This window comes from Anolis carolinensis, chromosome 1, assembly GCF_035594765.1.
Source record: "Anolis carolinensis isolate JA03-04 chromosome 1, rAnoCar3.1.pri, whole genome shotgun sequence".
In the NCBI taxonomy this organism is placed as follows: domain Eukaryota; kingdom Metazoa; phylum Chordata; class Lepidosauria; order Squamata; family Dactyloidae; genus Anolis; species Anolis carolinensis.
The window spans coordinates 140,513,482-140,528,085 of record NC_085841.1 but is presented as its reverse complement, the minus strand read 5'-3'; the positions used below and the strand labels follow the sequence as shown (position 1 = coordinate 140,528,085).

General features: G+C 41.7%; 1 protein-coding gene across 1 annotated transcript in view; it reads left to right on the top strand.

Annotated features, from left to right (window-relative positions):
* The window catches only part of col21a1 (collagen type XXI alpha 1 chain), a 161,165-nt gene that overhangs the window by 80,255 nt on the left and 66,306 nt on the right, over positions 1 to 14,604 (top strand). Inside the window, exons 11-13 of the mRNA XM_003226064.4 lie at positions 887 to 940; positions 1,138 to 1,191; positions 10,560 to 10,613. Coding sequence (XP_003226112.1) covers positions 887 to 940; positions 1,138 to 1,191; positions 10,560 to 10,613 — 162 coding nt within the window. The remainder of the gene's footprint in view (positions 1 to 886; positions 941 to 1,137; positions 1,192 to 10,559; positions 10,614 to 14,604) is intronic.

The following is a 14,604-nucleotide window of genomic DNA, read 5'->3' as shown; positions in this document are numbered from 1 at the left end:
ATGTGGCAGTTCATGTAGAAGCATGGCACTATGTTTGTTTACTGTGAAAAGACCACTGAGTAGCAGTGACTGGTGACCCCTTTTCTCAGTGGAATGATGAATGTACTCTAGGTTTAATCTGAATTTTCAAGGACGTGCCCAAGATGCTGAACTTCAGTACACTAGTGCTTTTAAAATCTGAACTAAAACCAGGACTCACAACCTCATTGGCATGGAAGCCATCAGCTACGTCTGCTTGGATATTAGAGCAGCCAGTTCATGAATGATCCTGCCTTTCAGCTGGGAGATTATTTAATTTTCTCTTGTTGCTCAAAAGTTTTCATATTTTTGTTTCAGTTGCCAGGTAGAGTATCAGGATAATATTTTGGAGAAGGTGGTGCTTGTATATATCATAATCTAAGAAAAATCTATTCCCTCTGTTTTGAGATATATTTTTTTTAAAAAAATTCATTGAAATGGGAGGGGAGGGGGAAGCAAAACAATGAAATAATATTTTTAGGACCAGTTCTGAGAATAATAGTAGATTAGCAGATAGCCTGCTGGGCTCAGATTTTGAATATCAAATTTCAATGTTTCTATGAAAAACATGTAGTTACTGGGCTTTATATGTCAGCTCAATGTCCTCTTTGGTTATGTTCAAAGTATGGTTAATAATGATGGCTGGAAACCTGATTGCCAGTTGTGAATGCATAACTACTATAGTTGCAGAGTTATGCAGCTTTGTGGAAGGCAGCTGTTGGAATAAACAGAGGTCCATTCCCCTGTTGCTTAGTCAGCAGTTCACTAATATCCCCATTCTCTCCTATGGGTGACTTCCATTGCTTCTATGTAACTGAAGACAAAGTGCTCATGAATAATGGCATAATGTTTGGATTTTTCTCTTTAGGGCTATCAAGGAATAGCAGGAACACCAGGTATTCCAGGATCTCCTGGGATTCAAGTAAGTACGTACACCTACATTTTTAAACTTTAGGAACTTCTTGTGTGGTGATTATAAGTATTTTTTTAAAAATCATCTGTAGATGGTAATAATAATAAAGTCCCGATTCACTCAGGTCAATGTCAGACCAATTTAAAATGTAGGATAGCCACATATATTGTCAATAAAAGCAGTAACACATGCTAATGTTTTACTAGGGCCCACGTGGGCTTCCTGGCATGAAGGGTGAACCTGGGTTAGATGGAGCAAAGGTAAAATCTTTAATAACTTCAATTCAGATATTTCAACAAAACCCTTAGAAACATGCTCAAAGCGTTATTTTGGATGAAGTTGGTGTGTTTCTGGTTATGATATAGATATTTATGATCTTTATACAGCTAATACTGATTTCTGCTAAGACTTCCTGCTATCTTACTTGATTTTAGCTCTTAAAATATTTCTTTGTGTTTTCAAAACTTTGCTGTCTTCTGCCATTGGATGAAACATCCATTATTTCTTTGTTTTTTTTTTCTAAGCTGCAAATATTTCTGTGGATGTTTAAGCGCATTGAAAATGATAGCTACATCTGTGTTTTTATGTATTTTGAGTGCATTTAAGCAAGATCTTCCTAACCCCTGGTAAGTAGTTTTGAAATTTATTGTCCAGATGCTTACTTATAGTTATGTTTATAAAGGTTGCTTCACATCAGGTGGTGACAGAATATGTTTCATCTATCTTTCTCCAGTAGGTCAAGATGAACTTAAAAATAAATCAGCAGTAGTTTAAGAACATCGTACTTAAAATTAAAAATGTTAGAATCTTCAATATTTTATGAAATGTGTGTTAAAGAAATAGAGATGAAGACTTAGTTGTAACATCGATAAATTTGTAAAATAACTCTTCATACCCCAACAACTCACACCCTCTTTGTTTTCTCCTTATGATATATTAGATTTTGGTAAACATTCAACTAATCAGTAAGAACATTGTACAGTGATGTAAACTCTACGACTCTGGAGGCCAGGGTTTGAATCCACCCTTGGCCATGGTAATCTTTGTGGTGACCTGAGAACCACGCACTCTCAGCCTCAGATGACAGCAAAGGCAACCCCTGTCCCGAACAAATCGTCCCCCAAAAATACTGTGATAGGGTCACCATAAGTTAGAAATTACTTCAGGACACACAACAACAAAGTTTAACATTCATACATATATGCAGTTTGTCATCTAGCAATGACAACTAATAATAATAATAATAATAATAATAATAATAATAATAATAATAAACCGACGAAACCATTGATCATATCCTCAGCTGCTGTAAGAAAATTGCACAGACAGACTACAAACAGAGGCACAACTATGTGGCCCAAATGATTCATTGGAACTTATGCCTCAAGTACCACCTGCCAGCAGCAAAGAACTGGTGGGATCACAAACCTGCAAAAGTATTGGAAAATGAGCATGCAAAGATACTGTGGGACTTCCGAATCCAGACTGACAAAGTTCTGGAACACAACACACCAGACATCACAGTTGTGGAAAAGAAAAAGGTTTGGATCATTGATGTTGCCATCCCAGGTGACAGTCGCATTGACGAAAAACAACAGGAAAAACTCAGCCGCTATCAGGACCTCAAGATTGAACTTCAAAGACTCTGGCAGAAACCAGTGCAGGTGGTCCCAGTGGTGACGGGCACATTGGGTGCCGTGCCAAAAGATCTCAGCCAGCATTTGGAAACAATAGACATTGACAAAATTACGATCTGCCAGCTGCAAAAGGCCACCCTACTGGGATCTGCGCGCATCATCCGAAAATACATCACACAGTCCTAGACACTTGGGAAGTGTTCGATGTTATGATTGAGCCTCATGGCTCTGTTACTGACAGACGTGGGCGTAAGACTCCTCGAGAGTCAGATACTCTCGAGGAGCGAGAGAGAAAAAGACTGCGAGACATATTTGCAGCACCTTCTGACGAGGAGTCTTTCGAAGGGTTTACGGAGAGAATGGAGGAGGGGCTGGTTAGCTCAGAGGAGGATGAGATGGATTGGACTCGGGTAAGGGAGGAAGTGGGTGCCACTGGCCATGATGGGACAGAAGATGAATGGGGACCTTCAGGATTAGACCCATGGTTTAGCTGGAGGGATGGGACGGGATCCACAGCTGGAGATGCTGTTGGGCGTAGTCAGAGGTGTTCCAGCTCTGACGAGGAAAGTGATGAGGAAACGCCCGGGTTAAGGAGGACAGCTGACAGTGATGAAGATTTGTAACTGGCATAAAATGGGGCTTGGGAGCAATTGCAAATTGCGTTGGGCAAGGTAATCTGGGCAAACGCTTGGGATCCGTGTGTGTGTGGGACGCTTCCCTGAAGACTTGTGTGCTTTCCTGTGCTGTGACGTAAGTTGATTGGAATCCAGGGTCAGACGGCGGGAGGGATTGTGTGGGCATTTGTTTGTGCAAACCTGTGCTTACTCTTATTAGCTTGACCCTCCGTCGTCTTCTTGACGGACGCCATCTCCTGCTTTGAGAACTCGGACTGAACTGACCACGGCTTGTCTTCCCCCCTTCTTGGACTTGGAAAAACTACAAACGTCTGCTTCTGGCTTTGATCTACGGAACGGAACTGGTCTACTCAACTGCTACAATCCTTGGCTGTTTTACTCGTGTTGGAGATCCTGTCTGCTGTGTGTGTGGGGGAGCGACGCAAGTTACTCTAAGCACAGTGTTGGCAGCAGAGAGGAATCTGCTGCCAATTAGTTGCATTCTTTGTATCTTTTGTTCCTTGGCTTTCGTTTCGTTTATACCCAGGCTGACGCAAGCAGTTTGTTTTTACCCGGATTAAACTCCGGTTTAATCCGGTTTATCTTTTGAACATTTACTTTTGCCCCTTTTTGCTCCTAAAGGCAAAAACTGCCTGGCCCTTGTGTTTTACGGGCATTTTTGAGTTCTGTAATCTAATAAACTCTGTTACTTTGAATCTTGTGGCGTTCTGTCCTTGACAGATTGCCCAACGCCCATAAAAAGTTTATTGCAGCAATAAACCCGTCAGGAAGACGATGGATGAGTTAAGGGCCAAAGTAGACCAATTGCAAACGGCTTTTACCGTTAGCCAAACAGCTCAGGCTGTGAAAGGACATGTTTTGACTCCTGAACGCTTTGACGGAACCAGGTGCAAGTTGCCAACCTTTTTGGCACAAGTGGAGCTTTATTTTTCTCAGCTCAGTGCTCATGCTTTTCCTACAGACACTAGCAAGGTGGCCTTTATTTTGAGTTTGTTGACCGGTCCCGCAGGACAATGGGCCACTAATTTAATTTTGGGAAATGACCCAGTCAAGGACAATTTGAATAATTTCAAAAAGTTGTTAACTGATACTTTTGGGGATCCTCTCCGCACGGAGAACGCTGGGTGGGCTCTGTATCGGTTGAAACAGGGAAAGGGGTCTGTTTTGGATTACTTAAATAAGTTTAACCTGTATCGCCACCAGCTGGATTGGGGGGAAAATGCATTCATGCTTTTATTTACTGCCGGGTTAAGTGATATGCTCCAGGATGAATTAGCACGCTTGGAGCCGGCTGAAAGCTGGGACGCCTTAGTAGCTAAGGTGCTGCGTTTAGACGCAAGGTTCGAGGCTCGTAAACACTCAAAAGCAATGTGTGCGCCACCCATGCATGTAACCAGGGCACCTGTGGTGATGGGGGAAGAGCCCATGGAGCTTGGGGTCTTTAAAAAGCTGTCTACAGAGGAAAAGAGCCGTAGGAGGCAGCTGGGCTTGTGTTTGTACTGTGGGAATGCTGGGCATTTTGCCAAAAATTGTAATGTGAAACCTTCCCAGCTTTCGGGAAAAGGCCAGCCCTAGTGCGACGTGAGTCCAACGCACTAGGGCTCCTCAAGCAGTCAACTGAGGGGAGGAAGCATGTTTTCGTACCCATTACATTATCTGTTGGGGGAAGGGAACTTGTTTCTACTTTGGCACTGCTGGACTCAGGGGCTACGGTCTCCTATGTAGATATTGAGTTTGCTAAGAAGCATGGCATTCCTAGAGTGCGCAAGGCATGCGACGTGTGGGTGGAAGGAGCAGATGGGAGACTGCTGGAGACTGGGGTGGTTAACCATGAAACCTCAGCAGTAACGTGGGAGGTGCAGGGAGTAACGGGAACGTTTGTGTGGGATATTACGAGCTTGCCTAGATATGATGTGATCCTGGGGATGGATTGGCTAGCTGTAGTAAACCCACAAGTAGATTGGGCAACACGTAAAGTGATTTTAAAGAGGCAGGATTGTTGCACTCTAAATGTTACTCATTCTGATATGGAGGGAGTGCCTGCTGAGTATGGGGAGTTCTCTGATGTATTTTGTAAAAGAGAAGCGGACAAATTACCACCGCACAGGCCATATGATTGCGCCATCAAGTTGGCAGAAGGTGCGAAACTGCCAGCAGGGAGGCTGTATGCCTTGACTGTACCGGAAAGGCAAGCTTTGCGGGAGTTTCTAGATGAAAATTTAGCCAAGGGGTTTATTCGCCCATCTAGTTCTCCAACTGCGGCACCAGTATTCTTTGTAGCCAAAAAGACTGGGGAACTTAGGCTGGTCTGTGACTATCGGATCCTAAACAAATACACCATTCGGGATAGGTACCCGCTCCCTTTAATCTCGGAACTGTTATCAAGGGTGCAAGGGGCTAAGGTCTTTACCAAGCTTGACCTGCGGGGGGCCTATAACTTAATCCGTATACGGGAAGGGGATGAATGGAAGACGGCATTTAACACGTGTTTCGGATGCCACGAGTTCCGAGTCATGCCTTTTGGGCTTTGTAATGCTCCTGCGGTATTCCAGAGGTTCATGAACGATGTGTTCAGGGACCTAATTGACCAATTTTTAGTGATTTATTTGGATGATATCTTGATTTTTTCTAAGGACGAGAAAGAACATCGTCAACATGTCAAGCAGGTTCTGCACCGACTGCGGGCTAATGGGCTTTTCGCCAAGGCTTCCAAGTGCGTCTTTCATGTGCCTGAAGTGGAGTTCCTAGGTCATGTAGTGTCAGGTAGGGAACTTAAAATGGACCCACATAAGGTTGACGCCGTCAACTCATGGCAAGAGCTGAAGACTAAGAAGGATGTACAAAGGTTCTTGGGTTTCGCTAATTACTACCGGGAGTTTATTCCGAATTTTGCAAAGCTCACGGTACCTTTGACGCAGCTTCTGCGCAAGAAACAGCCATTTGTGTGGGGGCGGGAAGCTCACGAGGCGTTTCTACAACTAAAGTCTAGTTTTCAATCGGACAACATACTAACCCATCCTGATGTTGACAGACCGTTCGTGGTAGAAGCGGACGCTTCTAGCTACGCGTTGGGGGCTGTATTGTCTCAGAAGGATTCCTCAGGGACCTTGCGTCCCTGTGGATTTTACTCGCGGCAACTAACACCCTTCGAGCAGAACTATACCATATGGGAGAAGGAGTTGTTGGCGATTAAGGTGGCGTTTGAGGTGTGGCGGCACTGGCTTGAAGGGGCACGGCACCAGATCGTGGTCAGATCTGATCACAAGAACTTAGAGCACTTGCAAACAGCAAAGAAGTTAAACCAGCGTCAAATCCGCTGGGCTTTGTTTTTCTCCAGGTTTAACTTCAAGGTGCAGTTCGTGGAGGGGAAGGCAAACTTGCGGGCCGATGCTTTATCCCGCAAGCCGGAATTTAAGACCAATGAGCAGGTAGTATGTCAGACCATCTTGCCTACTGCCTCTCTGTGTGTTGTAGATAATGAGCTTGGGTTACATGACCAGATCCTTGAGGCTCAGAAGGATGATGTGTGGACTCAGGAGCAACTGATGCTGCTCTCTGCAGGTAACCGTACCATACTGCCGCATCTCCAGGATCAAGACGGGGTATTGGTGCGTAGGGGGCAGGTTTACGTACCAGTAGGGACCCTCAGGTTGGAGGTGATTAGAGCCCACCATGACGAACCCATGGCTGGGCACTTTGGCAGGTTCAAGACCGTACAGCTTATCACCAGGAGCTACTGGTGGCCAAAGATGCGGCAAGACATTCTGCGCTTTTGTGACAGCTGCGCCGTTTGTCAGCAGAGTAAGACGCCTGTTGGGCGCCCTAGAGGGTTGTTATCGTCTTTACCTGTTCCGGAGAGGCCATGGCAAATCATTTCCATGGATTTTATTTCAGATTTGCCTAAGTCTGGGGGTTATACTTGTATTTGGGTGGTGGTGGATTTATTTAGTAAACTGGCTCATTTTATTCCTTGTTCAACCATTCCGGCGGCCCCTACGTTGGCCTTACTATTTACAAAGCACATCTATCGTTTGCACGGAGCACCCGAGGTGATTATTTCAGATAGGGCTCCGCAATTTGTGTCACGCTTTTGGAAACACTTCCATGAGTGTTTGGGGACTAAGTTAAACGTGTCTTCAGCTTTCCATCCGCAAACGGATGGACAGTCGGAACGGGTTAATGGGCTCTTAGAGCAGTATCTGCGTTGTTTTTGTTTAGATCAACCCACGGCTTGGGTAAAGTGGTTACCGGTGGCGGAATTTGCTTACAACAATGCGGTGCACACGTCTAGTCAGCATACGCCATTTGAGCTAACTTATGGTTTTCACCCACGGGGAGGTGTGGCGCCGTCGACCAATGTGGTCTCTTCGGACCCTGTGTACCGCTCTTCGGAAATGGCTGCATTGCATGATGTTGCCCGTCGCTTACTGTTGGAAGCTAAGGCAACGCAGAAGACTCAGGCTGACCGCCACAGGCAGGCAGGGGAGGAGTTGGAAGAAGGGGATTTGGTGTGGTTATCTTCCAAACATATTAAACAGGCTGGGGGAAAGTTTGCGCCTCGGTATTTGGGTCCCTTTCCTATCGTTAAAAAGATTTCTTCTGTTGCGTTTCGTTTGCGTTTACCGTCTAGTTTAAAGGTCCATCCAGTCTTTCATCGTTCGCTGTTGAAACTTGATACCTCTAGTCGTCGTGGTGCTATAGCGGAGGGTATCACTGCCACTTCTCCGCCATCGGGGGAGGAGGCCTTTGTGAGAGGGGATAGTGTTATGATTGAGCCTCATGGCTCTGTTACTGACAGACGTGGGCGTAAGACTCCTCGAGAGTCAGATACTCTCGAGGAGCGAGAGAGAAAAAGACTGCGAGACATATTTGCAGCACCTTCTGACGAGGAGTCTTTCGAAGGGTTTACGGAGAGAATGGAGGAGGGGCTGGTTAGCTCAGAGGAGGATGAGATGGATTGGACTCGGGTAAGGGAGGAAGTGGGTGCCACTGGCCATGATGGGACAGAAGATGAATGGGGACCTTCAGGATTAGACCCATGGTTTAGCTGGAGGGATGGGACGGGATCCACAGCTGGAGATGCTGTTGGGCGTAGTCAGAGGTGTTCCAGCTCTGACGAGGAAAGTGATGAGGAAACGCCCGGGTTAAGGAGGACAGCTGACAGTGATGAAGATTTGTAACTGGCATAAAATGGGGCTTGGGAGCAATTGCAAATTGCGTTGGGCAAGGTAATCTGGGCAAACGCTTGGGATCCGTGTGTGTGTGGGACGCTTCCCTGAAGACTTGTGTGCTTTCCTGTGCTGTGACGTAAGTTGATTGGAATCCAGGGTCAGACGGCGGGAGGGATTGTGTGGGCATTTGTTTGTGCAAACCTGTGCTTACTCTTATTAGCTTGACCCTCCGTCGTCTTCTTGACGGACGCCATCTCCTGCTTTGAGAACTCGGACTGAACTGACCACGGCTTGTCTTCCCCCCTTCTTGGACTTGGAAAAACTACAAACGTCTGCTTCTGGCTTTGATCTACGGAACGGAACTGGTCTACTCAACTGCTACAATCCTTGGCTGTTTTACTCGTGTTGGAGATCCTGTCTGCTGTGTGTGTGGGGGAGCGACGCAAGTTACTCTAAGCACAGTGTTGGCAGCAGAGAGGAATCTGCTGCCAATTAGTTGCATTCTTTGTATCTTTTGTTCCTTGGCTTTCGTTTCGTTTATACCCAGGCTGACGCAAGCAGTTTGTTTTTACCCGGATTAAACTCCGGTTTAATCCGGTTTATCTTTTGAACATTTACTTTTGCCCCTTTTTGCTCCTAAAGGCAAAAACTGCCTGGCCCTTGTGTTTTACGGGCATTTTTGAGTTCTGTAATCTAATAAACTCTGTTACTTTGAATCTTGTGGCGTTCTGTCCTTGACATTCGACTTGTGATTTTGTGATATGAAATCCAGCATATCTATCTTGTTTGCTGTGTCATAATAAAATAATAATAATAATAATAATAATAATAATAATAATAATAATAATAATAAAAACTTTATTTCTATTCCGCCCTATCTCCCCGAAGGGTCTCAGGGCAGATTCCAACGAACAATGGCATGCGTTCAATGCCTTCAAAAAACAGATAAACATTGGCATAAAATCCCAACAAGACCCCACATATTTATTTATTTATTTATTTCAATTATTTATACCCCAGCCTTCTCACCCGAGGGGACTCAGGGCGGCTTACAAGTGGCAATTGATGCCGTTACACGGATATACAATAAACTAAAATGATTAAAACAGTTAAAACAATCATAAAATAGTCATAAAATAATTAATTAATCCTCATCCTCTCCATATGCTAATGAGCAGAAGTAGGTCTTTAGTTGTTGTTTTTTTAAGGAGAGGAGGGAGGGGGCCAGCCTTATTTCTTTAGGAAGGGAATTCCAGCAGTGCGGTGTGGCTAGGGAGAAGGCCGTCTCTCTCATTCCCACCAGCTGTACATGAGATTGGGGTGGGACCAAGAGCAGGGCCTCCTCTGCTGACCGCAGTGCCCGGCTGGTTTGTAGAAAAGTTAAAACTATACATAAAGCTATCTAATGAACCTTGTGCATAACATAAACTAATGTAACGGTTTTAATTACCAGTTATTTGTACTATATATCGATAGTATGTAGACAGTGCCTATATTTTCCTCACTATTATAAGAAATACTGGATGTGAAGGTCTCCCTTAAGCTTGACTATTAATAGTGATAGTAGAGAAAGGGCAACCTGAATCTTGGAGAGTTTTGGCTTCAGTGCCTCCCTGCATTCCAGATAGCTCATTCTTCGCTGACTTCATATTGCTATTTCTGAGAGCCATGTCTGGCTGCTATTTGAGCCTCTGTTGAATTTTTAGCCAGTGCATTGGAATTTGTATTGTACTGATTCTCAATTCCTAATGATAGTCTGTAAGTCATAGCTAGATTAAAGGATTTAGGGTCCTATATTTTGGTACAGTTGGGGGCGGCGGCAAAGGAGTATATGGTGAATGTGGTGAATAATGTCATGGAAAAATGAGGACAAAATGGGACTCTGGGATATAGCCAAGATTTCCAGGCATTTTTCTGCCCCCTTCCTGACATGTTTCTTATTTGGGAGGCTTTCAGCAGTAACAATTCCTCTTTGGCTTTGATTGTTCTCTTTTTTAGAATATTTGGAAGTTTGTGTGGTCTCTGAGGGGTCTTAAGGGCAAAAAAATGGCTCCCAGACCCACAACAGTGTGTGCACCCTGATATTCGCATAGGGATCCGAGAACCTCCTTTCGCTCAATACAAAAGGGCTTAAGTTTTGTCATTCCCGTGTACCTACTTCATGGTTTTCTCTTGTGTTTTCTAGGGTGAACGTGGACTTCCAGGGTTCCCTGGATTACATGGGATGCCAGCATCTAAGGTTCAAACTAAATGCTTCTTGTAAAAATGGGTAGGATGTTAAAAGTATCAAGGGGATTTCAAGAGCAAAATTGGTGTTTAGTGCCACATTGAAAATAAAAGTTCAAAATGCATTGGCAACTAGTCCAGTTACTTCTGTTTTAAAGAACTTTTTAAAATTGTGGCTGCAATCTTGCATCAAGAGACATAGTTACAAGACATCACTTGTCCAACTCCAAACCCACTTTTTCTTAATTGCTGCCTTTCTGATCTGACTATTTCCTGGTCAGTGAAGCATGGTGAAAATGGAATGAGCTCCATGTTTTGTCAAAGAGGCCACAACACAGTGGTAAGTGAACTGTTCTGTTGTGTGTCACTACTTTTCTTTTTTTAAAAGGTATTTTTATTGGTATATATGTAATTGAGATACATCGAAAGAATGAGAACAACATTTGTTAGGAAAGTGAAGAAAGATAGAGAGAAGCAAAAAGGAAGGGAAAGGGGAAGGGAGAAAAAAAGAAAAGAGAAAAAGAAAATAATAACAATTAATTAAAAAATAAAATAAAATATAGTTGTGACTTCCATCTTAGCCTTTGCGATTCCAGTTTTGAAGAATATCTTTTTTGAGGGGGAAAAATTCTTGTCATTAACATGAAATGAATCGGCTATTTCTTTTCTTCTCCCAGAGAGAAGGAGAAGCCCAGAGAAAAGGAAACAATTATCCTTTAATAAAGAATGCTTCATTTTCTTCTCCTTTCGTATTCCTCCAGTCTGTATATTTTATCGAGGTTCCTGTATTTTTCTTTAATAAAAAAGTTAGTTTGCCCATATCTTAAATCTCTCTCACTTTCTGGAACCATTCCTCTGTATTTGGTACTTCCTTTTGCTTTCATTGTTTTGCAAAGCTAATTCTGGCGGCCGTGGTCAAGTAAGCAAACAAAATATAATCGTTGGAATCTAAATGAATGTCCAAATTGGTTATCCCTAATAGGTAATATTCCGGTTTCATGGGGAATTTAATCTTAAGTATATGTTGACATGCTACATGGATTTTCTCCCAAAATTTCTTTGTTTTTTTGCATGTCCACCACATGTGAAAGAAGCTGCCTTCATGACCCTTACATTTCCAACAAGTTTGTATTTTTATACATTTGACTTAATTTATTTGGTGTGATGTACCAACGATGAAACATTTTTAGCCAATTTTCCTTCAAATCCATAGCATATGTGTATTTTAATTTTTTGGTCCAAATCGATTCCCATTCTGAAAGGGCTATTGTTCTTCTCAAATTTTCAGCCCATTTTGTCATACAATTTTTTAACTATTTCCCCTTCTGTTGACCACTCCAATAATTTGTTATAAATTTTTGTTATTATCATATTTTCCATTTCTAAAATTTTGTCCCAGAATTGCTCATTTTGACTAAAGCCAATTACTCTGTCTTTATGGTATAACTCCTTGATCTGCAAATAGTGTAGCTAGGAAATATTAGTACATTTTTGTTTAATCTCCTCATGAGATTTCAGAGTTGATGAACCCTTTACTAGTAAGTCCTTATATGTTGGCCATTTAGACCAACCTAGTAATCTACTTTGGTTGGCCTCCATAGAGTAGAAATAGTTTTTATATTTTTGCCAAGTCCTGAGTAGTGAGGATCGTATGAAGTGGTTCCCGAAAATTTTCTCTTTTTTCTCTTTCTCGTACCAAACGCACGAGTGCCAGCCCATCCGCAAATCATGTCCCTCTGAGGAGAGCAACTTTTCTCTTTTTAAGCTCATCCAGTCCTTAGTCCATGCTAGGGCACATGCGTCGTGATATAATTTTAAGTCCGGGAAACCAAAACCTCCTCTGTTTTTTTTGTCCGTTAGTATTGTGTGTTTAATTCTGGTTTTTTCCCTCTTCCACACAAATTTCAGTAAGTCTTTATTCCATTCTTTGAATTTTGTATGGTTATGTATTATTGGTAGGTTTTGGAATAGGAACAGTAGTCTTGGTAGGACGTTCATTTTTACCAATGATATCCTTCCCAGAAGGGAAAGGTTTAGACCTTTCCATTTTCCAAATCCTTCCTTATTTCATTCCACACTTTTTCATAATTGTGAGTTAGTAATTGGCTGTTTTTTGAACTAATCCATATGCCTAAATATTTTATTTTTGTTGCGATTTGTAAACCTAATTTTTTACTTAATTCTTCTTGTTTCGTCTTTGTCATATTCTTTGTTAGCATAATTGTTTTTTTTTCTTATTCAATCTAAAGCCTGCCAATTTCCCAAATTCATCTAGCTTTTGTAACAAGGTTTCTAAGTTTTGGCATGGGTTTTCAATTATACCTATAATATCGTCCGCAAAGGCTCTCGTTTTGAATTCCTGTTTATCAATTTTTGTGCCCTTTATGTTTGTATCTTCTTTTAAACTTTTTAGTAATAATTCCAGTGACAATATAAAAATAAGCGGGGATAGAGGACAGCCTTGTCTGGTACTTTGGCTAATCTCAAATAGCTCAGAAGTTTGTCCATTAATTTGAATCTTGGCATATTGTTTATCATATATCGCGTTAATTGCATTTATAAATTGATGCCCTAAGTCCAATTAATACATTTAAGATTTTGAAAAAGTCCCAATTCAAGTTATCGAAGGCCTTCTCTGTATCAATTGCGAGGATATACAAAGAACAAATGAAAAAAATGGATATACGCAATTATCGTCCAATTACACTACTCAACACGGGCTATAAAATCTTTGCGTATATCCGTTTTTCCCGTTTGTTGTTTGTATATTATTATTATTTCCCCTGTTTTCCAAGTATTAGGTAATGCTTGGTTTTTGAGTATTCCATTCTTAACTTTCCTGAGTGGTAGAATAAGTTCTTATTTTAATATTTTATAATATCCCTCTGTGAACCCATCCGGGCCCGGGGCTTTACTGGCATCCATGCTACTAATTTCTCTCAAAACCTCCTCCTCTGTTATTACTTTATTCAGTTTTTCCCTCTGGGAATCAGATATCTTTGGAAATTAAAATTGGTCTATGTATTTGACTGTTTCCTCCTTTGGGATTTGATCTTTCATATAGAGTTGTTCAAAAAAAGTTTTAAATTCTTCTAATATTTCTTTGTCCGTGTTTATTTCAATATCTCCTTTTTTTAGTCTTAATATTTTTTGTGATTTCTTTTTGCGAACTTGCCTTGAATAACCATTTACCAGGTTTGTTTGCATTTTCGAAATATTGCTGCTTAACAAATTTTAGCTGTTTTGCTTGTTCTTCTAATTCTCTGCGGTGTTTTTCCTGGTTCAGTAATTTCAGTTCTTTGACTAATTGTCTATCCTGTTTCTTTTTCAACTCTTTCTCTGTCAGCTATTCTCTTTTAATTTCTTTTTACTTATTTTCCTTTTTCTGGCATTTTTTGAATCAGGTGACCTCTAATTACTGCCTTAGAGGCATCCCAAACTGTGTTCGGGTTCATTTCCTCAGTATCATTTACAGTGTTTCCTCACTACTTCATGGTTCACTTTTCGCGGATTTGCTGTTTTGTGGTTTTTAATAAACTCTAAAAGACTATTATAAATAAAAAAATTACAATTTACAGCCTAAGGAAGGGAGGAAGGAGAAGCCAAAGGGAGAGAAAGGGAGCCCAAGCGGCAACAGGAGGAGAAGGAGGCGATTTATCAACACACGATTGGTTAATAAAGATTTAAAATAGTGTATAATTACTAAAATAATGTATAAATATTAAAATAAATATAGTATCCCTATTTGCGGATTTTCACTTATTGCGGGTGGTCCTGGAACCTAACCCCCACAATAAGTGAGGGAACACTATATGTAAATAGTCCCTGATCAATTTTTTGTAAGTGTTTATGTCTTCTTCTTTTTTGATTAAGTTCTCATTTAACCTCCATTTTGGATAATTTTTTTTGTGATTCAGGATCATTTCCACCGCAAAATGATATCAAAATATTGATATCAGTAATTGATATCAGTAATTCTTGTGAATAAGTTTTTGTAATCCACA